Raw genomic sequence first — 23,733 nt, 5'->3', positions numbered from 1 at the left:
CGCACGGAAACACCGTTTACCTTCCCGCTGGAGAGGTAACTATTTATCTACTTGCACTTTGACGTGCTTTCGAACTGCTAGGTTGGCAGGAGCAGGGACCGAGCAACGGGAGCTCACTCTGTTGTGGGGATTCGAACCGCCGATCTTCTGATCGGCAAGTGCTAGGCTCTGTGGTTTAACCCACAGCGCCACCCGCGTCCCTAAGTGTAGAAGTACTGATTTATTTATTTTTTTTGCTGGTATGATATATGGAAATTTGAACTTTTCCTCCCCGCCCCATCTCCTTTTGAGGCTGAAAATGGCTCAGTTTCATCACTTATCCGGCTTGTCACTTGGGTGCTATTAAAAGGATAAAAGAGCCAAAGATGGCTTTACTCTTTTTATTTAAACCACATGTCATCACATGAGTTCTGTAGGACAGTTTTAATGTTAAAAGGTCAACGCCTTTTTTTTTTTTTTAAAAAAAAGCTATTTCAGAAGGTAAAGGGGAAATAGAGGGAGCAAATACGCCACCACGTACAATAATAATAAGAGGATTTATCATTTAAAAGAGGAAATTGCTTGTTTGGTACAACCAGTGATTCAGTTGCATGGACATTGGACCAACTCTGTGTTATAGAAGAGATGAATGATGTTCTCAAATATCTGAATGGCTTCCTATGAATGTTTTATATAAGCTAGGATGACTCTTAATAATCTGTATAGGTAAAAGTTCTAGATTTTGAAGACCAAAATAGACTGTGTGTAGGATGTTTGTGGGAAGACTTGAGAGATTTATTTTTTTTAAGAAGCACTGAGACGCCACTGTTGCTATTGCTCTCCTGCTGTGCTAAATCGAGTTGAGTCACATCCTCTTGCAGCTTCCCTGAAGGGCTTTCTCTTAATTGTTGGGATCCCTTTGCACCCTAAAAATAGATCAGGGAACACTTTTACAGGACTCCTAACCTTGACCCTATAAAGGCTCCTTTGCACAAGAGGGTTTCCTGTATTATTCCATTAAATATTTCTACCTTGCCTCGTGGCCCGGATGGATCTCCAGAGCAGCCTACATAAAATAATTAAATTGGGGACTGTACTGATATATGTTTATTAAATCAGTTTTTGTTGTTAATGAACGGTGATAGAAACTCAGGTATACTATAGTCTAGTTGCCAAATGGCGCCTTAAACCTAGGTTATGATCACCACAATGGAGTGTCTGGGCATTATTATTTTTTTGCAATGGGATTTAGCAATAAAAATACTACTACCATAATAATAATTTCGTTTCTATACTGCTATATATTACAAAGAAGAATCTCAAAGAAGTTCACAACACATTGAAACATCAAATAGAACAATCCAGAATCAAAACAAATTCAATCTCCAAGGAAAATATTTCAGATTATTCTCTATGTGACATTTGTTTCCCCCAGTTGCTGGCCCGGCATCCAGAGATCTCCATGTGGTCGCAGTTGGACGCACGCCACTCACAAAATGCACCTGGCTAATTCCTAATTTGGTTATGATTGATGTATGCATTATGAAAAGTGGCCTTGGATAAATTTTACCCTAGTTTTCTATGATCTTATATACTTTATTGAAAAAACAAACTAACTCTTTTTTTTGGGGGGGGGGTCAATTCCTGGATGCGTATCAGCAAATTAAATTCTGTGGCTTCTGTTGAAACCACTAAGCCTCTTGGGCTTGCCGATCAGAAGGTTGGCTGTTCAAATCCCTGCAACTGGGTGAGCTCCCGTTGCTCAGTCCCTGCTCCTGCCAACCCAGCAGTTTGAAAGCACGTCAAAGTGCAAGTAGATAAATAGGTACCGCTCCAGCGGGAAGGTAAACGGCGTTTCTGTGCGCTGCTCTGGTTTCGGTGTTCTGTTGCACCAGAATTGGCTTAGTCATGCTGGCCACGTGACCTGGAAAAACTGTCTGCAGACAAATGCCAGCTCCCTTGGCCTGTAAAGTGAGATGAGCGCCCAACCCCAGAGTCGTCTGCGACTGGACTTAACTGTCAGGGGTCCTTTACCTTTTACCTATTTAAAAAAGGTAAAGGACCCCTGGACAGTTAAGTCCAGTCAAAGGTGACTATGGGGTGCAGTGTTCACCTTGCTTTTCAGGCTGAGGGAGCCGGCGTTTGTTCACAGACAGCTTTCGAGGTCATGTGGCCAGCATGACTAAGCCACTTCTGACATGACAGGACACCATGGCGGAAACTGGAGCTCACAGAAACGCCGTTTACCTTCCCACCACGGAGGTACCTATTTATCTACTTGCACGGGCATGCTTTCAAACTGCTAGGTTGGCAGGAGCTGGGGCAAAACAATGGGAGCTCACCCCGCTGCGCAGATTCGAGCCGCCGACCTTCCAGTCAGCAGGTCCAAGAGGCTCAGTGGTTTTATACCACAGCGCCACCCGCGTCCCTAGTTTGCCTTTAGCATTTAGGTAGGCACACCAAGCAACAGGTGGAGCGGGTTTCTGAGGCGCTGTGCACATGCTACTCACAAACCGTGTCAGTTTCAAAGGAGATGGGACTTGTGATCTGGAGAAGCCTGCAAGAAACGGAAAAGGAGCTGTTTATCTGGAAATGAGACTTCTTTTCTTCTGGGCTATCACAGAGGGTGAGAGATTAAGGTAAAGGGACCCCTGACCATTAGGTCCAGTCGTGACCGACTCTGGGGTTGCTGCGCTCATCTTGCTTTACTGGCCGAGGGAGCTGGCGTACAGCTTCTGGGTCATGTGGCCAGCATGACTAAGCCGCTTCTGGCGAACCAGAGCAGCACACGGAAACACTGTTTACCTTCCCGCCGGAGCAGTACCTATTTATCTACTTGCACTTTGGCGTGCTTTCGAACTGCTAGGTTGGCAGGAGCAGGGACTGAGCAACGGGAGCTCACCCCATCGTGGGGATTCCATCGCCAACCTTTTGATCGGCAAGTCCTAGGCTCAGTGGTTTAACCCACTTTTGAACTGCTAGGTTGGCAGGAACTGGGACCGAGCAACGGGAGCTGGGATCATCTTAATAGATGGTCCTAGTTGCGGGCAGGCTCTCAACCTGGTACCCCCCACCCTGGCGTGGGTGGAACTATCGCACGCACGCCGGGGTGGCACCACAATTAGCCAGGGCTATTGCCCAATCATGTCAAAGGGTGATAGTGGGGGAAAGTATAAAAGCAGAAGCACGACATGTCACAAGGCTTTGGCCCTGCTTTGGACTTTGGTTGGTTGCCTGGCTTGAGTCAGGGGCCAGGTAGGAATTTTTCCATTTGGCATAATGGCATGGGCCACTTGGTTTTTGCCTACCTCTTAGCAATCGTCACAACTTTGTAAGGTTGGGCAGTTAGGCATTGGCTTATTGTGAATGGGGGAGGGGAGGTCGGCCATACCCTGCCCCTCCACTGTCAAGGGTATTCCATTAAAGGAGTCCTGGGCCTGGTGCCTGTCCGAAGTCCGCTTGAGAGGCTAGAGCCATGCCAGGCCTCTGGGAGCACCAGGGGAGATGCAGACGGGTTCCCCCGAAGCAATTTCCCTTTGGGTGGTTTACCCTTACTTCCTGTGAAGGGGACAGGAGTCAGATATAGTCTTGCCAATGCCTAAGCCAATACCGCTCTCATTCCTGTAATCAATAAATTGTGGCCAAATTTTTGCCCCAAAACCTTAAACAAAATATCCGTGTCCGTGTGAATTTATTTATCTTAATGGGGGGTCAGCTTGAGGGTCTTGCCACGCAACAGCTGTCCAACGTTCTGGAAGCCTAGTTCGCATGTCATGGGTATAAGTCTCAGTTAACACACATCCACCATCATGGGCGGTTTGCCTCCTCCTCGCTGGCGGAACAAATTGTGGTTTGTGGGGAGCGAGAACAAACTACAAGCATTGACTTGGAGATAACAGCAAGCCAGGAATTGTGGTTTGTTTCCTCCCGACGTGAATCCATATATGTGTGAGACAGTTGTGACTCACTTGTTCACAGGAAGTCACGATTTCTAGCTGACATGTAAATGTGATGGGAGCCTGTATGCATGAATGTGACAGTTGATTAAAAAGAAATAACGAGAGACAGTTCTTCAGGTGTTTTTGTTTTTTATTTGAGGAATAAACCAAACGCGCAGGTACCTGCCCGCATTTCTTATGGTGTTTTGCTTCTTAATTTCACGTCTGATGACGTTAGTAACGCACCACACTTCTCAGAGCTCAGCGAACGTCACCTTGCGTCTTTGTTCAGGGCTGATTCATATGTGTGTGTATAGATAGATAATCTCATTACTCGCTGCCACATTACTTGGTGAGTCTTGGCTCAATGTCTTCAAAAACCATGGCTTGAAGTGAGATGGATATTCAAAGCTCTCTCTGTGTGTAGTGTCTTATTTGTGAAGTCTGTTGATATTATAGTCATTGGATGCTCTTTGCATCTCCCGGGAGATCCAAAGAGCTCTCTCACACTCCTGAGGTTCAGTTGGCCTTCCCTGGGGAGGAAGGCTTTAATGTGACAAGCACTGCCCTGTGGAACTCCCTGCCACTAGAGTTTCGGCAGGAACCACCCTTCTGAAAACCGCACTGCTTAGGCCTTCACAACATGATTTTCTCTTTTTAACCAAGCAGTGCCTACTGATGTTTGAGCGTCTTCAAAGCCCATGACACCTTTGATAAAGGCTGTTTTCCAATTGGAGCGCTTGCAGGCCAGTGTTTCCCAGTTGTCGGTGTTTATACTACATCTGTTTAGATTTGCCTTGAGAGAGTCTTTAAACCCCTTTTGTTGACCACCAGCATTATGCTTTCCATTTTTAAGTTCGGAATAGAGTAGTTGCTTTGGAAGATGATCATCAGGCATCCGAACAACACGACCAGTTCAACGAAGTTGATGTTGAAGAATCATTGCTTCGACACTGGTAGCAGATGCAGCCCCATTTACCAATATGCCTCATTTAATAGTCTAAATCATGGGTAGGCAAACTAAGGCCCAGGGGCTGGATCCGGCCCAATCGCCTTCTAAATCCGGCCCATGGATGGTCTGGGAATCAGCATGTTTTTACACGAGTAGAATGTGTGCTTTTATTTAAAATGCATCTCTGGGTTATTTGTGGGACCTAGGAATTCATTCATATATATTTTTTTCAAAATGTACTCTGGCCCCCTACAAGGTTTGAGGGACAGTGGACCGGCTCCCTGCTGAAAAGGTTTGCTGACCTCTGGTTTAAATATTGGACCCCGCCTTCCTTTATACATATTGTGTCAGACCTGGAGACCTGGTTTTAAGCAGAAGCTAGTTGCCAGAATGTGTAGTTTTTGAGCCACAATGTTAACTTTTATTCTTCTTCCGTTTCCTCCCAAATCAACTTTATCAGCTGTGGCTGTGGTGTTTCATGTCAGCGTCCATGTTGCCTTCCTCGGTGCTCATGCTACGACCTTTGGAACTTTTATGTTAACCAGCTAAAGCAGCGGTTTTCAACCAGTGTGCCGTGGCACCCTAGGTAAAGGTAAAGGAAGCCAGAGCAGCGCAGGAAATCCTGGAGTGCCTGAAATGATGGTCAGGGTTGCCGTGGGCAACCCTGGCCTCTGTCCCTCTTTCCTTCCCTCCCTCCTCTGATGCCCTCTTGTGTCTCACCTCCCAATGACTTGCACAGCTGTTTGTGCAAGCTTCCCAGGCGAATGGTGCCTCTGGAGTTGGCCAGGGGGTGCTGGTTTCCAGGAACTGAGGCGACCTTGGAGTAAGCGGGCAAGGGAGCCCAGCCAGCCAGTCCTCCATCCCTTGCCCATGGACAGACAAGTCCCAGGTCCCTGTGGGGCAGTGTGAGAAGGCACTTCTCTTTGGGGTGGGGTGCATCTCAAAAACTAGGGGCAGTGGCAGCGACAGCGGCTGCCCAGAGGACTCCCAAGGAGAGGGGATTGGAGAGGAGGCTGAAGGAAAACTCCACATGGGAGTGTGTTCAAAAAAGTGCGAGAGGCTGCCAGCTCTGCAGGCAAGGGGTGACGTAACTGGGCCCCTGACCCCCCCAGAATGTAGTTGGTCAAGGGACCTGTGGACGCAAAAAGGTTGAAAACCTCTGAGCTAAAGTGTGCACAGATTTCCTTTACACCAAAAGTGTCGTAATCTTGGTGTGGTTTCCGCTTCCAGAAGGAGAAGCGCAAATTTAGCCTGACGGAATCGGCTTGCGAGCTTCTCCGTGGTTATGTTGCAAGGCAGACTTTTCCATCTGTTGACTTCTGCATTGTTTCTTCGAATCTCAAATCTTCCCCTTCCAAGAATCTGTTAACACAGTTGGCAGACAGGATGAAGTCACCGTTAGGGGTTGCAGAGTTTCTCTGTATGGTGTGGCTGTGGTAATAGGAATGCTGTGGTAATAGGAGCTTGCATGTGTGTGTTTATGTAAGTTGGGGAGTGTGGGAATTCTTCTCCAACGTGGGCACAGCAAAAACATTTGCACAGATCTGTAAATGTGGAAGAGCCACCCCTGATTTGCGTTAATTTCCTTTCTTAACAATTTTAATATAAGATGTTGCAATTAACAATTTTAATATAAGAGGTTGCAATGGCTACTGGTGGGGACGCTTCTCGCTGTATTTCCAACACGTTAACTAGTTTCAAGGGGATATTACCGATCCAGTGCATTGCTAATTGTTAATGTTTCACTCTAGGTCATACTAGCTTAGTAATACAGTGGTACCTCAGAAGTTGAACAAAATCCATTCCGGAAGTCCATTTGACTTCCAAAACGTTTGGAAACCAAGGCACAGCTTCTGATTGGCTGCAGGAAGCTCCTGCAGCCAATCGGAAGCCGTGTTGGATGTTTGTGTTCCAAAGAATGTTCGCCACTGGAACACTCACTTCCGGGTTTGTGGTGTTCAGGAGCCAAAACGTTTGACTTGCAAGGCGTTCAGGATCCAAGGTACGACTGTATTAGGATTCAATATGTATCAGGGTTATTGCTTCCTAAGTTTTCCGGCTTCCTTGCTGCCATTTTTGGGGGGAATGCAGTTTAAAAATGATTTGTATTTATATATAGCTTGTTCAAGTGATCAAGTAACTCCATATACATTATCCCAGTAAACTTTACCAAGTAGCCCGTAAGGTTGAAATCATCATCTCTGTATTCAAAGTCCCAGTATTGAGTTCATTACTGTTGAAATTTGAACCCGGCATTTCCCAGCTGATTTGCAGAGCTCTGTTTCCTAAATAACAATTTATTTTGTCAACCTCTCTGAAACGTAGAATTGGTAAGGGTTTTGCTCCGCGAGCAAATGACACAAAACTTTGTGATGTTCTATTCCTCAGTGCTCTCATACTGTCCGTCTGGTGGAAATGATTGTTCCACAAAATGCTTTCTCTATTAATAGTCACTTTTTTAATTTTAAAAAGGATTTTGAAATGTAAGCTAGAGTGTTTTTTCTTTCTTTCAGAAACGGGATTACTATTTCTGCCGCAAGCGTTCAATGCGTGATTATAAGAGCACTCTGTATAATTATAATATTTATCATTTGTGTCCCCCGAAAATAATCTTTTCCTTGTCTCTCCTTTTGTGTTTTGCAGGGACTCCAACCGTCATGTTAAGATAAAGCAGAAAGGAGCAGTGCTGAACATGCTAAAGAGGTTAGACAAAATAAGGTTCAGAGGTCACAAGAGAGATGAGTTCCTCGATTTAGCAGAGTCTCCTAATGCTTCCGACACTGAATGTGGAGATGAAATTCCTATGAAAATACCTCGTACGACAGGCAAAGACAGCGATGAATTGAGAGACCCTGTAAGTATCTGTGCTATTGACATACTGTATTTTTCGCTCCAGACCATAAGATGCACCTAGTTTTTGGAGAAGGAAAACAAGAAAAAAAATATTTCTGAATCCCAGAAGCCAGAACAGCAAGAGGGATCGCTGTGCAATGAAAGCAGCAATCCCTCTTGCTGTTCTGGCGTCTGGGATAGCTGCGCAGCCTGCATTCGCTCCATAAGACGCACACACATTTCCCCTTGCTTTTTAAGAGGGAAAAAGTGAGTCTTACAGAGCAAAAAATACAGTACATGCCAATTCCTTGGGTGCCTGAGCACCCACAAAATTCCACATGGAGGGGCTGGGCACCCACAAAATTCTGTGCCCTGGCAAGATGCCACTCCTGGCTGAATGAATGAATGAATGAAAATGAATGAATTTTTATTGCTAAAAGCTATAAGCTGTCACAATTGGTCACAATCTGTAGGATTTAAAACTGAATAACAAGAACAGCAAAGCAAGCATACAAAAATGCAAAAATCACACCTGCATAAGTTAAGCACTCCACGTCTCACACTCCCCCTTATGATACTTGTCTTGGTGCCTAGCTCTCAACTTACTTGCAGCCAAGGCAAATTTTGCAACCCGTAATAAATACATTATTTCCGGCCAGCAAAATACAGTGGTACCTCGGGTTACATACGCTTCAGGTTACAGGCTCCGCTAACTCAGAAATATTACCTCGGGTTAAGAACTTTGCTTCAGGATGAGAACAGAAATCGTGCTCTGGCGGCGCAGCGGCAGCGGGAGGCCCCATTAGCTAAAGTGATGCTTCAGGTTAAGAACAATTTCAGGTTAAGAACAGACCTCCGGAATGAATTAAATACTTAACCCAAGGTACCACTGTAAAGATTTGCTCAAGGGGAGTTCGGTTGGAAAGAGAGCAAAGGATGTAATCAAGGAATTTTTGTCTAGCGCTAATGATGTGTGTCTGTGTGTGGTCACTTTCTTATTTTGAAAAACATTTTAAGTGTTTGTAAAGTGAAAATTATGCTCTATTTGGTTTTTCTTATTAGTCCCATGTGCACTTAATGCTTTAACTATGGATTGTTTTCTGGACGGATGATATCTGAACATCTAATTCAGTGATGAGGAACCTGTGGTTTTTCCCATTATTGTTAGATTCCCAGCTCCAATCAGCCCCGGCAACCAGCAGTAATCAGGGAAAAGGAAATTTGTGGCTCAACAACATCTGGAGGGCCGCAGATCCCCACCACCACATTTAACCCATAGTTAAAAATTAGCCACAAATCAGGATGTGAAATGTTTCAAGAGCTTTTTTGAGTTTTGTCAACCATTGTTCAGGAATATTTCTGGACCAAAGTGGTCCATGGTGAAGGCAATATACTTCCCTCTTCTGCCTCCTTGTCTGCAGGGTGAGAAATTACTGTCACTCATGTCTCTGTGTACCTATCCTCTGAGCTTAACTATGATTTCATTAGACATTTGAGATCCTTATCAGAGAAGGGTGTAAATTTCAGGGTTATATCTGAACCAGGCCACTGGGAAGTGGAGTTAAATCTGATCCGTTGTTTTCATTATCATCATCATTTTGTCCTTTGCTGCATTTCAAAGCGTTAAAGCCATGCTCAGGACTGCTTACATAAAAATATCTACACTGGTACCTTGGTTTAAGAACAGCTTAGTTTATGAACAACTTGGACTAAGAGCGTTGCAAACCCGGAAGTAGGTGTTTTGGTTTGTGAACTTTGCCTTGGAAGCAGAACTTGTTTCGCTCCCTGTTGAGTGTGTTCCATTTGGAAATTGAGTCCCCCATTGCTATGGGAAAGCACGCTTGATTTAAGAACGCTTTGGTTTAAGAACGGACTTCCAGAACTGATTAAGTTCAGGAACCAAGGTACCACTGTACCTAATTACAAACATAACAAAAGTACAGTGGTACCTCGGGTTACATACACTTCAGGTTACATATGCTTCAGGTTACAGACTCTGCTAACCTAGAAGTAGTACCTTGGGTTAAGAACTTTGCTTCAGGATGGGAACGGAAATTGTGCTCTGGCAGCGCAGCGGCAGCAGGAGGCCCCATTATCTAAAGTGGTGCTTCAGGTTAAGAACAGTTTCAGGTTAAGAACGGACCTCTGGAACGAATTAAGTACTTAACCTGAGGTACCACTATAGTCGTAAACAATAAATAAAACACATCGAAAAGTGCACAGCCAAATTGAACCATTTCCACATAAATCGTAATTAGATCTAAAAATAAAAATACAAAAAGTTAGTATTGATTAACAGCAACAACCTCCCCCAACAAAACTCCCAAAAGAACAACCCAGCCCCAAAGTCTGTTCAGCAGCCTCAGTTTTTTTCAGCTGGAGTCAGTCACAGCAAGGCAGGGAGCAGGTCTCGCAGCCAAGATGGTCTTCTAGCTTCTTCCGCAGCACCAGCTTTTGTTTTAGATGCTCCTGCCGGTATCTAATCCCTGGGGCTGGCGTGTTGTGTGTTCAGCTTATACAAACGGCCTGTTACCCATGTGACTACCCTGTAACTAACCCAGTATTTTAAGATGGGCGGGTTGGCATTTTAATTCAGGCAGCTACTGACAGTGTAGGCAGGACGACAGATTGGGAATGAATTTGGATGCTGTTGATCAGAGCCCAACCTAGTTGCCTTTAGCCTTCAAGATTTTGACAACAGCAACTGTGTCATGACCTTATTGGAGGTGGCTTATCCTAGTGGTGCTGTGTAATCCTCTTCTGGAGGAGGAATGAAAAGAGGGGGAAGAATGACGGAAAGATGGGGGAGAGGAAAAGCCTAGCTTTTCGTTGGCCTAGCTGTGTGCTGCCTACTCTGACTCGCTAGCAGGGCTGGATAAAAATCAATGGATTTTTTTAAAATTAAAAAGCATATTTAAAAAAAATTAATAAGATTTTTTTTTTTATTTAAATCATATTTTTTATAATTTAAATTGGATTTTTAAAATAAAATGATTTTGGAGGAAAAATCTTTCTAAAGATAGTTTTCTATTTCAAGTTATATTATAGTCCATCACGAAATAAGGATTTGTTTAAGTTTTTCATGTGTGCTAAAACTCAGTCTTTTTTTAAAAAAAAGTTTACCAGTTAACAAACATGGATATATATGCTATAATGTTATTGTTTTAGTTAAATAAATTGATTAAATTGTTATTAAGGAAATGATCACTTTTCTCCTTCCAATAAAGTACAGCAGAAAAGTTGTCCAAATATCAACAGTTAACTTACTAAACCTCGCCATCATTTCATAATTATCGGTCTATGTATTTCTAATATTATAACCAAATCAGTAATTTTTGATATAACTGTAAAAATTACTCTGAAAATTTATTATTCCAAAAAAACCTTCATCTGGTTGCAAATATTAAGAGGCTACCAGCAAGAATGAGTCTTTCTGCGGGGGAAAAATTATTTAAATCAAATCTTACTGACTAGTGATTTAAATCATGATTTAAATTGATTTGACTTAAATCAAATCCACCCTGCTTGCTACAGCTCTCCAAGATCTGACAGGGTCCCTTTTCCCAACACGGGTTGATTCATGTACAAAGCCCTCTTCAACTTGGAACCAGCATAAATGAAAGCTCTGCACTTTGCTCTGCAGGAGAGGGCTTCATTCAGGCGCCATCTTGCCTGGAGTTCTCCACATGAAGGATCATTAGTGTGTCAGCACCCACCCTATGGAATGGGTCTTCTGTTACAGATCAAGCAGGCGCCATCTTCCCTGTCCTTTCGGTGCCTGTCGAAAGCCATCTCCGTGGAGATTCTTATCCTACTCAAGTATCTGTGATGGATTGGAAATTGCTTTTAAGTGGTTTTAAAGATGCAATTGTTTTATTTTATATACGTTTCTGTTGCATTATGAAATTGCTTTGAGATGCTTCACAGGAAATAATAATAATTAATAATAATAATAATAATAATAATAATAATAATAATAATAATAATGTCCAATGTAGAAGAAGCCACAGGGAACCAGGGCAGCCTTGGAATATAACAAGAGTATATTAAAAATCACCCTGATTGGTTGCAGAGCGCATTTTTCCCACTGAGGAATGAATGAAGTAGATAAGAAAGACCTAGGCCAGGCTTGCCCAACTTCCAAGAGTCTGCTATCTTCTCCCACTATAAAATAACTGGTGGTGATGTACCCACTGGATTGACCAAAGTTGTTGAGCTTTTTTTTGGAAAGTCAAAGTTGCTGAGCTTTCTTTCTTTCTTTGGGAAATAAAATTGGTTGAACTTTTTGGGGGGGTGGGGTGGGAGGGGTAGATCCCACGATCTACCACAGCCAATCCATGATCTACCAGTAGCTCACAATCTGCCTGTTGGCCATCACTGACCTAGGCAATCCCTGGCTGGATTTTCCATAGTTTTCATTCTTACTTAAAAGCAACTACAAAGGCTTTTTGAATGGGATCAGAGCATGTATGCACTGGGAGGTGGTAGATTTAACCCTCCTCCTTGCACCATTTTCCTGACATAAATCTCCCCTTAAGAGTCTGTATGTTTTCTATCTCGGGGGTCAGTACCTGGGGCTGGAGAGGCACTGGAGCTCAATGCCTAGAGTTTGCCCTAGGCCTACCTTTCCTATGATCAAACGGGAAGGTTTCTAGGGCAGCTTTCATGTCAAAAACGTTAGGCGATCTGGTTCTGGGTCTTTCATGTCTCCATTGTTTTGGCCACAAGTTAATACAGAGAGGCTCCATGCACCCGAGTTTAGACATCAAACTTCTGCAACTGGCAGCTTCTATAAATTCAGCTCTGTAGAAGGACAGATCTCGACAAACAGATGTAGTAAAATGAAGCACAATGCATGGCAGATTAAAAGGGACCTTGTGTTGAAGGTGGGCCTTAAGTCTGGAATTGCTGGAGGCCGTTGAAGTTCACTAACGCAATCAAGTCAGAGACTTGCAACGTGGTGAAAACAATAAGCAGATATTGGTGACTGCTGATGGCCCCTCCTCAAGTGTTGTAGACTTGCTTGTTCCAGCCTCTTGAGTTAAAAATAACCTGCTCTGTGCCATGCCACAAAAAAGAAGAGTGGATTCTAGAGCTGTTATATTGACTCTGCTGCGTGACCTTGACGTGTGAATTAAAACGCGGCTCAAGGCAGCTGAGTCGCAACCATTTCAGTTCACCTGTAGTGCAAAGGAGCTCCTGAGGGGTTCAAACCAAGTTTGCTTTCTAAATATCGATTGCCCGTCCACTTATAAACTTATAGTCCTATAGGTTTGATAATGTTATTTTTTCTCCCTGGTCATTTAATATAACCTGGTTCATAGGCTCCCATTCCGTAATTCTGATTTTACAATCGCTTCTGAGAATGGAGGTTCGTTTAGCCACCATGCGTAAGAGCTGCCAATTGACCTGTTTTTTAAGATGGTTTTTCTAATCCTTCTTAACAAGGTGCCTGAGGCATGTTTCCTCCAGTAGTATGGTTAGTTTCTGCTGTCCTGCTCCTACCTTATTTCCTGGTTATATCCACAACTTTCTTTTTTCTTTTTCATAATTGTTTTTATTCAGTTTTTCGGATAATATCTACATTGAAATATCAATCATAATCTTAAACAAAATCCTTAGACTTTCCTCCCCCCCTTCATGGGTCCCATTGTTAATCTTTTTCATTTGCATCTTATAACTTCTTCCATTTCCCCTTAAAACTCTATTTTTACCATAAAAGGTAAAGGTACCCCTGCCCGTACGGGCCAGTCTTGACAGACTCTAGGGTTGTGCGCTCATCTCACTCTAGAGGCCGGGAGCCAGCGCTGTCCGCAGACACCTCCGGGTCACGGGGCCAGCGTGACGAAGCTGCTCTGGCGAACCGGCACCAGAGCAGCACACGGAAACGCCGTTTACCTTCCCGCTATAAAGCGGTACCTATTTATCTACTTGCACTTAAGGGTGCTTTCGAACTGCTAGGTGGGCAGGAGCTGGGACCGAACGACGGGAGCTCACCCCGCTGCGGGGATTCGAACCGCCGACCATGCGATCGGCAAGTCCTAGGTGCTGAGGTTTTACCCACAGCGCCACCCGCGTCCCTATTTTTTTTTTTTACCATATTCTTGTTAAATTACAAGTGTTATAACAATCCTGTCAATGTTTTCAGTTGTTTGCAGTGTTCTCCAAGATAACTTATAAATTCCCCCCATTCCTTATTAAAGTTCTTATCTTCCTGGTTTCTGATCCTCCCCATCATTTTCGCCATTTTGGCGTAGTCCATCATCTTCATTAACCCTTCATTTTTATTGGGAACTTTTCTTCTTTCCATCTCTGGGCTAGAAGTATCCACGCTGCTGTCACGAGTAGTATTTTCTGCTCCTTTGGTATTTCTGCACCTATAAGACCTAATAAAAACACTTCTGTTTTTTTTTTACAAACGTTATTCGAAACATTTTTTTTGTTTCATACCTTACTTTTCTGTGTATAAGACGATGTATTTTTCTCAAAGAATTACATTGAAAATTGGGGGTCGTTTTACACATGGGTAGCGCATTGGGGGGACATGGGATTGGTTGCTGCTGCGAGCTGGAGATTGTCAGCGGCTATTGGGCATGTTATTGGCAGCAAAGACCGTTCTTGGTTGGTTGTCGCTGCGTCAATTGGGCGGGCGGTTGTTGGCTTCCGCCGGCTTGGGGACAGACGATAGAGCCCCTCCGCCATTTCGAGGAGGTGAAATTGCGGGCTTCATGGCCTCAGCCCCCTCACAAGTGAGGGGATTCCCAGCCGCGTCACCTCCTGGCCAGCCAATTGGCTGGCTCTGGGGGTGTGGCCTGCCTTATTTAAACCAGGACGCGACCGGGGATCTCCCTCTTTGTCGCCTGCCAGCTGCTCCTGCTTTTCCCACCCTCCCGCCCTATAAGGTTTCCATTCCTTGACATTGCTATGGACTTTGGTTGGTCGCCGTTGAGGGGCCTGGTAGGAATTTTCCCACTTGGCAAATTGGCACCAGCCACTTGGTTTTCGCCTACCTCGCAGCAAATCGTCACAACTTTCTTGGTATTGGTGGTTAGGCATTGGTATTGCTCTGTAGATGGGAGAGGGGAGGTAGCACTATCACCTGCCCCACATATTGAAGGGTAGTCTGATAAAGGATTCTGTGGGGCGTAGCCCTGTCCAAAGCCTGGGGAGGTGAGGGCCTAAGGCACGCCCCCGAGCGGTGACCCTGGGGGGAGTTCCTAGTTTATGTGCATCAGCAGGACTCCCCCTACTGGTAGTTAACCCTTCCTGGACTTCACACGGACGGGCTGAAGTTGGATATACAGTGGTACCTCAGGTTAAGTACTTAATTCATTCTGGAGGTCCGTATGTAACCTGAAACTGTTCTTAACCTGAAGCACCACTTTAGCTAATGGGGCCTTCTGCTGCCGTGCTGCCGGAGCCCGATTTCTGTTCTCATCCTGAAGCAAAGTTCTTAACCCAAGGGTTAGCGGAGTCTGTAACCTGAAGCGTATGTAACCTGAGGTACCACTGTAGTCGGTTAGGACCAATGCCTAAGCCAATACCGCTCATCACCTGTAACCAATAAAGTTGTGGCCTTATTAAGCCCATTAACCTTAATAATTGTGTCATGTGTCATTATTTCCACTGGGGGGGGCTGGAACCCGCCACGCAAGTGGCTTTTCCAATGCGTGTGAGTGGCGAGCCAGTGATGTTCAGCAATCCCCCTAAAAAAAGCTCAACAACCATGGACATTCTCCCCCCATTTTCTTAATTAGGAGTCCCCCCAAATAGGGCGCATGTTATACACAGAAAAATATGGTATATCATTTCCCAAAATGCTTTTACTGCCTTGCACGCCCACCACATATGATAAAAGGTGCCTTCCTTCCCTTTACATTTCCAACATATATTTATCACAGTTCTATACATTGTCCACATCTTTCCCCGGTGTGGATGCATATCATATGACATCCTGTGCCTACTTAAAGGTAAAGGGACCCCTGACCATGAGGTCCAGTCGTGACCGACTCTGGGGTTGTGGTGCTCATCTCGCTTTATTGGCCGAGGGAGCCGGCGTACAGCTTCCGGGTCATGTGGCCAGCATGACTAAGCCGCTTCTGGCGAACCAGAGCAGTGCATGGAAACACCGTTTACCTTCCCGCTGGAGCAGTGCCTATTTATCTACTTGCACTTTGACGTCCTTTTGAACTGTTAGGTGGGCAGGATCAGGGACCGAGCAACAGGAGCTCACCCCGTCGCGGGGATTCGAACCGCCGACCTTCTGATCTGCAAGTCCTAGGCTCTGTGGTTTAACCCACAGTGCCACCCACGTCCCATGTGCCTACTTACCTGGGAGTAAATCCCATTGAACCCAAGGGGGCTGGCTTTTGTGTAGACACGTACAGGAACACACTGTTGGTGCGTTTTTCCCCCAAATTGTTGGGATCATTTATAATTCAAAACAATTTTTCTTTCATCTGTTGCTGCATCTAGAAAACACGATACAAAGGGCCATGTTGTTGTTTGCATTACCTATGAAATGAAATGTTATTTCAGGTGCATAACTATGTACATTACATGGATAGAAATAAAGGCCCAACTATAAGATGCAAGTTGTTCTCATTGAAGTTAATACATGTTGGAACCTGAGCAGGCTAACTGAATGGTATCCAGTTTCATGAGATTATATCTCATTATGCAGTTCTTTCTAGATTATTGTGTAGAGCACACAGTTTTCTAAAGGTGACTCTTCGACCTTTGCTGCTTTAAACACAGATTCCAGCAAAATAGGAATTTGCGGTTCCGGTTTTTCGGCCAAGTCTGTAGTTACAGCACCATTTTACACGGCCTTGTAAAGAACCTATTAGCCGACCTTGTCTGCTCACTGTTTCGTGTCAACCTTGTAAGACATTAGCATTATTCGCCACAGGTGAGCAGATGAACAGCTGCTTTTAGAAAACGGCTATAATTGGAAAGAAAAGAAAAGAAAACTACTGGAGTTTATAGTTACTATATGCTTAGGTGATCCAGTTGAAAAGACAATGAGTATGTGAGCATGCTCAATGCTGCTTGTCGATGGAAAATATTGTAATCGCATTCGGTGTTACAAATTCCTATTCTAATACAGTGGTACCTCAGGTTAAATACTTAATTTGTTCCGGAGGTCTGTACTTAACCTGAAACTGTTCTTAACCTGAAGCACCACTTTAGCTAATGGGGCCTCCTGCTGCTGCCGCCTCTGCACCATTTCTGTTCTCATCCTGAAGCAAATTTCTTAACCTGAAGCACCATTTCTGGGTTAGTGGAGTCTGTAACCTGAAGCGTATGTAACCCGAGGCACCACTCTATTGGAAAATCGAGTACAATTTTTGTGAAGATTAAATACCAAAGATAGGCACAACCCATTTAGTATGCACTGACAAAATGTGTTATGATTAATGGAAAACCTTCTGTGGCTGAAGCCTTGCCACTTAGCTCTGGGTTCAGCTTGGCTATATTTAATTGCCATGTGACTTCCCTAGAGGAGCGTGCACATTTTAAGGGAGGTTTACAATATTTTGCAACACAGCTGGTGTTTAGCAATAAAAAGCCTGCCTTTTGTGCCCTGTGTAAATATTAGAAAGGAAAAAGTACGCAGGGAAATTCTGGTGACGTCGTCGGGATTTTTGCTTTTTTGGAAACTTCGCGATGGAACCGAAACATGGATGTGCTTTGAGACGTTGGAGCCAAGAATTTTAAGAGAGAAAAGTTTGCATTCTTCTCCTTCCCCCCCCGATTTTTCATGAAAACTCTGATGGATGCGGATGAAACTTTTTCAGGGACTGTGTCATGGCAGAAAACCCTTTTAAAATTGTGGAACAGGCTCTTGAGGAGTGGCTCAGAAAGAAGCTACTGTATTGTAGTAATACCTGACGGAGAGCATTTTAGTCATGCCTGCGATGCTATTTAACTACATTTGGTTTAGCATACGTTGGCATCGTTCCACAAGTAATACTGTTTGTCTTGTTCTGGGTTATTAAAGATTGTTGCTCAGATTTGCTCCATGCCCAGTGTATACCTTCCATTCTAGTTGTCAGCAGCAGGGATTTTATAATTTTTGACGCCTGCATTGTCTTGCAGTGCATAATTTACATCTGTAAATTTTGCATGTGACTCTGCCAAAGTTTTCAGAATCTATTATTGAGTGAAGGTGGCGAGCCGATCGTAGCTGCTATCACACAAACTTGTGTTGGAAAGACAGATTAGAAATTGGCTTGGAGGGGAGCTACATAATTGACTGGCGACAAAATTGGCCCGTGAGCATAGCTGTCAACCATCCCTTATTTGGTGGGAAAGTCCCTTATCCCAGCGCCCTGTCCTGCTGCTGTCCCTTATTGATGATGTCCCTTAAATTTCCCGGGTTTCACAGGAAGCAGCTCCTCTCCCTCCCTCCCTGCCAGCCAGGGAGGAGGGAGGCTCCAACTGTGTTGCTTGGCTGCATTGCTCACCCAATAAGGAGTCTAAGAATGACTGGGGGGTGGAGCTTGCATGCCTTGTGCTGATCAAATCGGCCGCGTTGCCTGGGGACTCGCCTTTGCTCAGCGCTTCCCAGCGGAGAGGTGACAGTGGTTTTCCTTGCTGCATCCCCTTTGCCGGGTTGCTGCGCTGTGGGAACCACCACTTGAGGCTTCGTTTGGCTGCTAGCTGGGCTTTCTGCCTTTGGCTCGGAGGGGCTCAGAAGTCGAACATACCTGTGCTCTGAAAATCCCATACAGTGGTGCCTCGCAAGACGAAATTAATCCGTTCCGTGAGGCTCTTCGTATAGCGGTTTTTTCGTCTTGCGAAGCAAGCCCATTGACAGCTTAGCGGATTAGCGCTACAGCTGTCAAGCGGCTTCCAGCGATCAGCTGTTAAGCGGCTTATCAGCGGAACAGCTGATAAGCGGCTTAGCGGCTTAAGAAAAGGGCGAAAAAAGCGAAAAAACCCCGCGGGGGGATGCAAGATTTTTTTCGTCTTGCGAAGCAACCCCATAGGGGAATTCGTTTTGCGAAGCGCCTCCAAAACGGAAAACCCTTTCGTCTAGCGGGTTTTTCGTCTTGCGAGGCGTTCGTCTTGCGGGGCACCACTGTATTTTGGCTGCTGATCCCTTATTTCCGAGGCTGCTGGTCCCTTATTTTCAAATCTGTAAATTGACAGCTATGCCCTTCCTCCCTTCCATGGAACTCAATGGGCAAAGGAATGGGTCTTCTGTCCCCTGACCTGCTTAGTTTTAGCATGTTGTTGCATCGCGTGTCTTCTGGCAATGCCAAGTTAATTAGCCACTCTTTTTGTAAAAAATATTTTATTCTCACCTTGTTTACTTCCAAGCAATATGTGTTGACTGTGCGCATCCAGAAATGTCATTTGTTGCAGGGCAAATGATAACCAATATACAACTATAAAAGCAGTCCTTAGTGGTGCTCTGCATCCTGACATACAGTGGTACCTCAGGTTACATACGCTTCAGGTTACTTACGCTTCAGGTTACAGACTCCACTAACCCAGAAATAATACCTCAGGTTAAGAACTTTGCTTCAGGATTGGAACAGAAATCGTGCAGCAGTGGCGCGGCGGCAGCAGCAGCAGGAGGCCCCAATAGCTAAAGTGGTGCTTCAGGTTAAGAACAGTTTCAGGTTAAGTATGGACCTCCAGAATGAATTAAGTACTTAACCTGAAGTACCACTGTAGTTTGATAATTTTTTACCCAGTGATGTGTTTATTAGCTCCCTGCCAACTCATTTTTAAAAAAATACTATTTATTACTTTTAAAAGACGAGAAGAAAAAACAAAAGAGAAAAAAAAGCCTGCCGACTCATTTTTATGCGGTTTAGCAATCCACTTTATCAAAGATATCTGCACGCATACCTCTGGTTTTTGTGTGTGCGTGTGTGTGTGTGTGTGTGTGTATGTATATGTGTGTGTGTGTATATATATATATATATATATATATATATATATTCCTTTGTTTACTCTTTATGTAGCTTCTCAGTTCCTTGAAAATAGCTCTCTTTTCTAGGAAGTTAATGCTGTCTGCCTCCTGAACTTTGCACTGCCGCATCTTTCCCCCTGTTTATTTTTGCACAGGAATCTGGTTATGTCCAATGCGTGCTAGGTATTTAAACTTCCCAGGTTTTTCTCATATGCTCCGAACATGGGTGCTCCCCTCTATTGTCTGCCTTGCACGAGGACTGCAGTCCCTTCTTTGTTACAGCTCGCTCCATCATATATTAGCATATACATGAGACGGGATTTATGCAGCGTCAGCTAGTGTTCAGCAAATGCTTTAATTTACATTGCTGATAATTGCTTAAATACTTTCTTTGAAGGAGGGGGAAAAAGAAACCAGGTCTATTGACTTGGAATGCCCATAATTTGAAAAGTGCTTTCCACCCAATAGAAAAGAGTTTTGATGGTGATGATTTTTGCTGCAGAACTCAAATGCTTTCCCTTATGGCTCTCTGAGACCCTGAGCATGCGCAGTGTCTGAAGACGGCTGACTGAAGAGGCACGGTTTCTTTTCTTTAGCTCCTATTGATTTGTTTCAGAGAGCTAATGCTGAATAAGAGGTTTGTCGATCTGCTCTGCACTTTGCTTTTTTTAAAAAATATATACAATAATCCGCACCCACGTTTTATGAATCGCTTTGAGTTTTTTTCCTTTTGGAGTGTGCAGACGACCCCCTTGAGAGAGGCTGCTTTCTTATCCACCAACGTTTTTGTTCTCTCTGCCTTTCCCCTGTGTAGGCTGGTCCTGGGACCATCAACATGGCTTCGGGAGTCCAGGATTACAACAGAACGGAGTCGGATAGATTAAATGAGATCAAAGGCCATCTGGAAATTGCCTTACTGGAAAAACACTTTCTACGTAAGTACAGAGGAATGTTTTTATGGCATGATAGTGGCCCATGTAGCAATGATCTGGTGCATGGCCGGGAAGGGGGTGGGGGCGAAGGAGTGTAGGAAACGTGGATTTTAAAATGTTGGCTAATCTTATGACAAGCTGTTAATGTAAAAGAACCACCTGGCGTGAATTCACTCGTTTCGATAGCTGCAAACTCTTTCAAAGTTCAGATTTATAAATGTGGAGCGATGAGGTGTTTAGGAATCGGCTAATTGTGGAGAGGGAGTGATGAAATGTCTTATCTAGGCAAAGGATGATGGCAAACACTAGCTTATTTTCAGCAAGTCAGGCGCTTTGCAGCTCGGAAGCTTCTAACTATTGATGGTCAGATGGAGGTGCGCTTTGCAGGGAGGGAAAAGAACGATTTCCTTTTCAAATGGAATCCTCAGTGTGGTTCTTTTCGGGATAGCAAGGTTTTTCTATCAAGTCCTATGAACACAGTGGCTGCCTGCTTTCAAATTCTATTGTGTGTGCATGTGCATATATTGAATTTCTACTCTGTGCCCTTTCCTTTCCTACGACCCGCATCCACTCCAGTGAGTCAGGGGACCTTCCCAGTGCAGATTTTGGTGACATGGGATCTTGCAGGAGGGGCGGGGAAGAATAGAAACTCCTTTGTGTGAATGGAAGATGGAAGTGTTAGGACACAGCCCTCTGCTCGAAGTATGTAAGCTGGATAACTATAATGCAAAACTGTTTATAATGTGGTCAAACTGCTTCAGTTATATTACGATAACTAAAACCAAAGTATTTTGGTTTCAATCTGAAGTCACATTGGTATATGTGTTCAGAATAAGCAGCCTGTAGAACTGTGTCACATGTGAACAGATGTTTCTGTTGTTGTTGTTATTCTGCTGGGAGCAGCCCAGAGTGGCTGGGGAAACCCAGCCAGATGGGCGGGCTATTATTATTATTATTAATAATAATAATAATCTGTTCTCCCCAGTGTTAAAGACAGATGGATATTGTGGGTGCCACTGTAGGTTTGAATTAATCAAGTAACATCTAAAAAATAGTTGCTCACCATTAGTTGTCTGATTGTGGAAACTGGAAACGGATACAGCTTTACACGCATGAGCAGAAAGGAGCTGCTATGACCCAGAATTTAGTTTGACTTTCCTAAAATGTTAGCTTGATGTCATTGGATCATAGTTTAAAAACAAACTGGCCATTTTCAAAAGAAGGAAACGTCAACCACGCTTTCTGAAGGTTGATTTTTTTTTAACCAACCAGAGTTCGTTTTAAAACACGATCCCAGGTGGAAGGTAAAACTAAACTCCGGCAGAGTCCTCCTCCTTGCCAAAGGGTGCGGGGGAGAGGGGAAAATGCATGAGCCGTAAGACTACTTCCTGACGGTGCATGTAACACTAAACCATGGTTTGGCTTTAACGCGTCTACGTAGCCATTGTTCAGCTCATTCTGAACAAGACACAATTAAGGTGAAAAGCAGCGACTGTACATAAAATTAGATCCTCTGAGGGCTTGTTTACATGGGTAGGAGTACTAGGCAAGTTTTCTTTTTTTAACTGCCTCGCTGCAAGCCAAAGAAACAACCCACGGGCTCAGCATATCAAGGCAAATGTGAGGAAGCATCTCCAATTTCTGGCGGCAGAAAGCTAGCGCCTTCTTACATCAGCCTGTTCTGAGTAGGGGAGACAAATTTCGATACTGAGCGATTAGGAGGAGAGCTTCCTTTCTGCTTGCCAGTCAATCAAGAAATATTGGTTGGGGTGGGGCCCCTTCCCTGGAAGCACGGAGTGCTGTTTGTTGCAAGGCAAGATGATGATGATGATGATGATTCTGGTGACCTCGAGGCTTGTGGCACTCTGTTCTCTGCTTAATAAACACAATCCTGGCACATGGCTAGGGTGGCGAGAGTCGCCTGTCAGGTGTGGGAACATGCCAGGGGGGGTGAAAAGGTGCTCCCCCCGCCCTCTTGTGCACACATTGGGTGGCAACAGTTTGCACAGTGACTAAGCACGAGGTGAGGAGCAATTTGAAGAGGGTGTTTCTGATTTAACCCTGCTCGCTTTTGCTCCACGGTGCAGGGTGAGCTTTTATGTGTGTGTGAATAATGCTGCTTTGTTTCCTTTGGTTTCTGGTGTGTGTGTGTTTTACAATTGCAGGCTGCTTGGAGGCACGCTACGCAGCAAGCAACTAATAAAACTACAGCAGCAACAACAATAATAAAAACCCTCTGGCTTGACCCTTCTGGTCCTGAAACCCAAGGCAGTTACGATCTGGCTCCAATCCAGCAGAGGGCATGGTGATTAGTAGGAGTGGCACACATACGGCTCTTCATAGAATGACAAAATCCCACCGATTGCTGACTTGGCAAGTGGGGAGGAGCAGGGTTACTTCCGGGTTTCGCCGCCTGCGCATGAGCAGACGCTCAAAATGACATCAAGTGCATGTGCAGAAGCGCACGTGCAGACGCGGGTTGCGTTCTGCTCAGGTTGTGAACGGGGCTCCGGAAAGGATCCCGTTTACAACCAGAGGTACCACTGTACAGAGTCAGACCATTGTTCTACCTAGTTTAGGACTGAGTTTCCAAAACTTGGATCTCCAGCTGTTGTTTTTTTTTTGACTACAATGCCCATCATCCCTTGCTAGCAGGACCAGTGGTCAGGGATGATGGGAACTGTAGTCCAAAACCAACTGGAGACCCAAGTTTGGGAAACAGCTCTACACTGGTTGGCAGGGACCCCCCTGAACTTTGGGAGAGGGGTTGCTGCCAGGAGATGTCGGGGTTTGGACATGCGGCCATCTGCATGTATATGAGATGCTCTCCCACTGAGTTTCAGCCCTTTACCGACCTGGGGATTTGCATGTTCCAGTCTGCTAGCTGAACTATGCAAATTTTGCACACATGCTTCCTAATCCAACTGAGGATTTTGCATGCTGTCTCTAGCCGGGCTGGAAAGTTTCTACCTGTATCACATGGGCTTAGTTCAAACAAGTCTTTGTATTGTGCCTTCTGTCTGCTGCTGCCCTAGTGGCCTTGAGTTGAAGGCCTGCTTTTTCTCCCTTTTCAGCGGATAAACAAGCCAAAGCGTAGCTTGACAATGTTGGTTTAGACTTGTGTGTGCTTTGAATTTTGTCACCTCACTCGAAGTGATTCGCTTGGCCTTG

General features: G+C 44.6%; 1 protein-coding gene across 5 annotated transcripts in view; it reads left to right on the top strand.

Moving 5' to 3' along the window:
- The window catches only part of GRAMD4 (GRAM domain containing 4), a 110,404-nt gene that overhangs the window by 25,914 nt on the left and 60,757 nt on the right, over nucleotides 1–23,733 (top strand). For 4 of the 5 annotated variants that reach the window (XM_081929144.1, XM_081929145.1, XM_081929143.1 and 1 more), the window contains exons 2-3: nucleotides 7,513–7,723; nucleotides 20,445–20,565. In XM_081929144.1, coding sequence (XP_081785270.1) covers nucleotides 7,513–7,723; nucleotides 20,445–20,565 — 332 coding nt within the window. Of the gene's footprint in view, nucleotides 1–7,512; nucleotides 7,724–20,248; nucleotides 20,268–20,444; nucleotides 20,566–23,733 lie in introns of those variants that run through there. The other variant, XM_081929146.1, reaches the window with a different exon arrangement.

Source organism: Podarcis melisellensis (genome assembly GCF_964234715.1).
Source record: "Podarcis melisellensis genome assembly, chromosome: 10".
NCBI lineage: Eukaryota > Metazoa > Chordata > Lepidosauria > Squamata > Lacertidae > Podarcis > Podarcis melisellensis.
The sequence above is the reverse complement of the archived record's forward strand: the minus strand, read 5'-3'. Positions and strand labels throughout refer to the sequence as shown.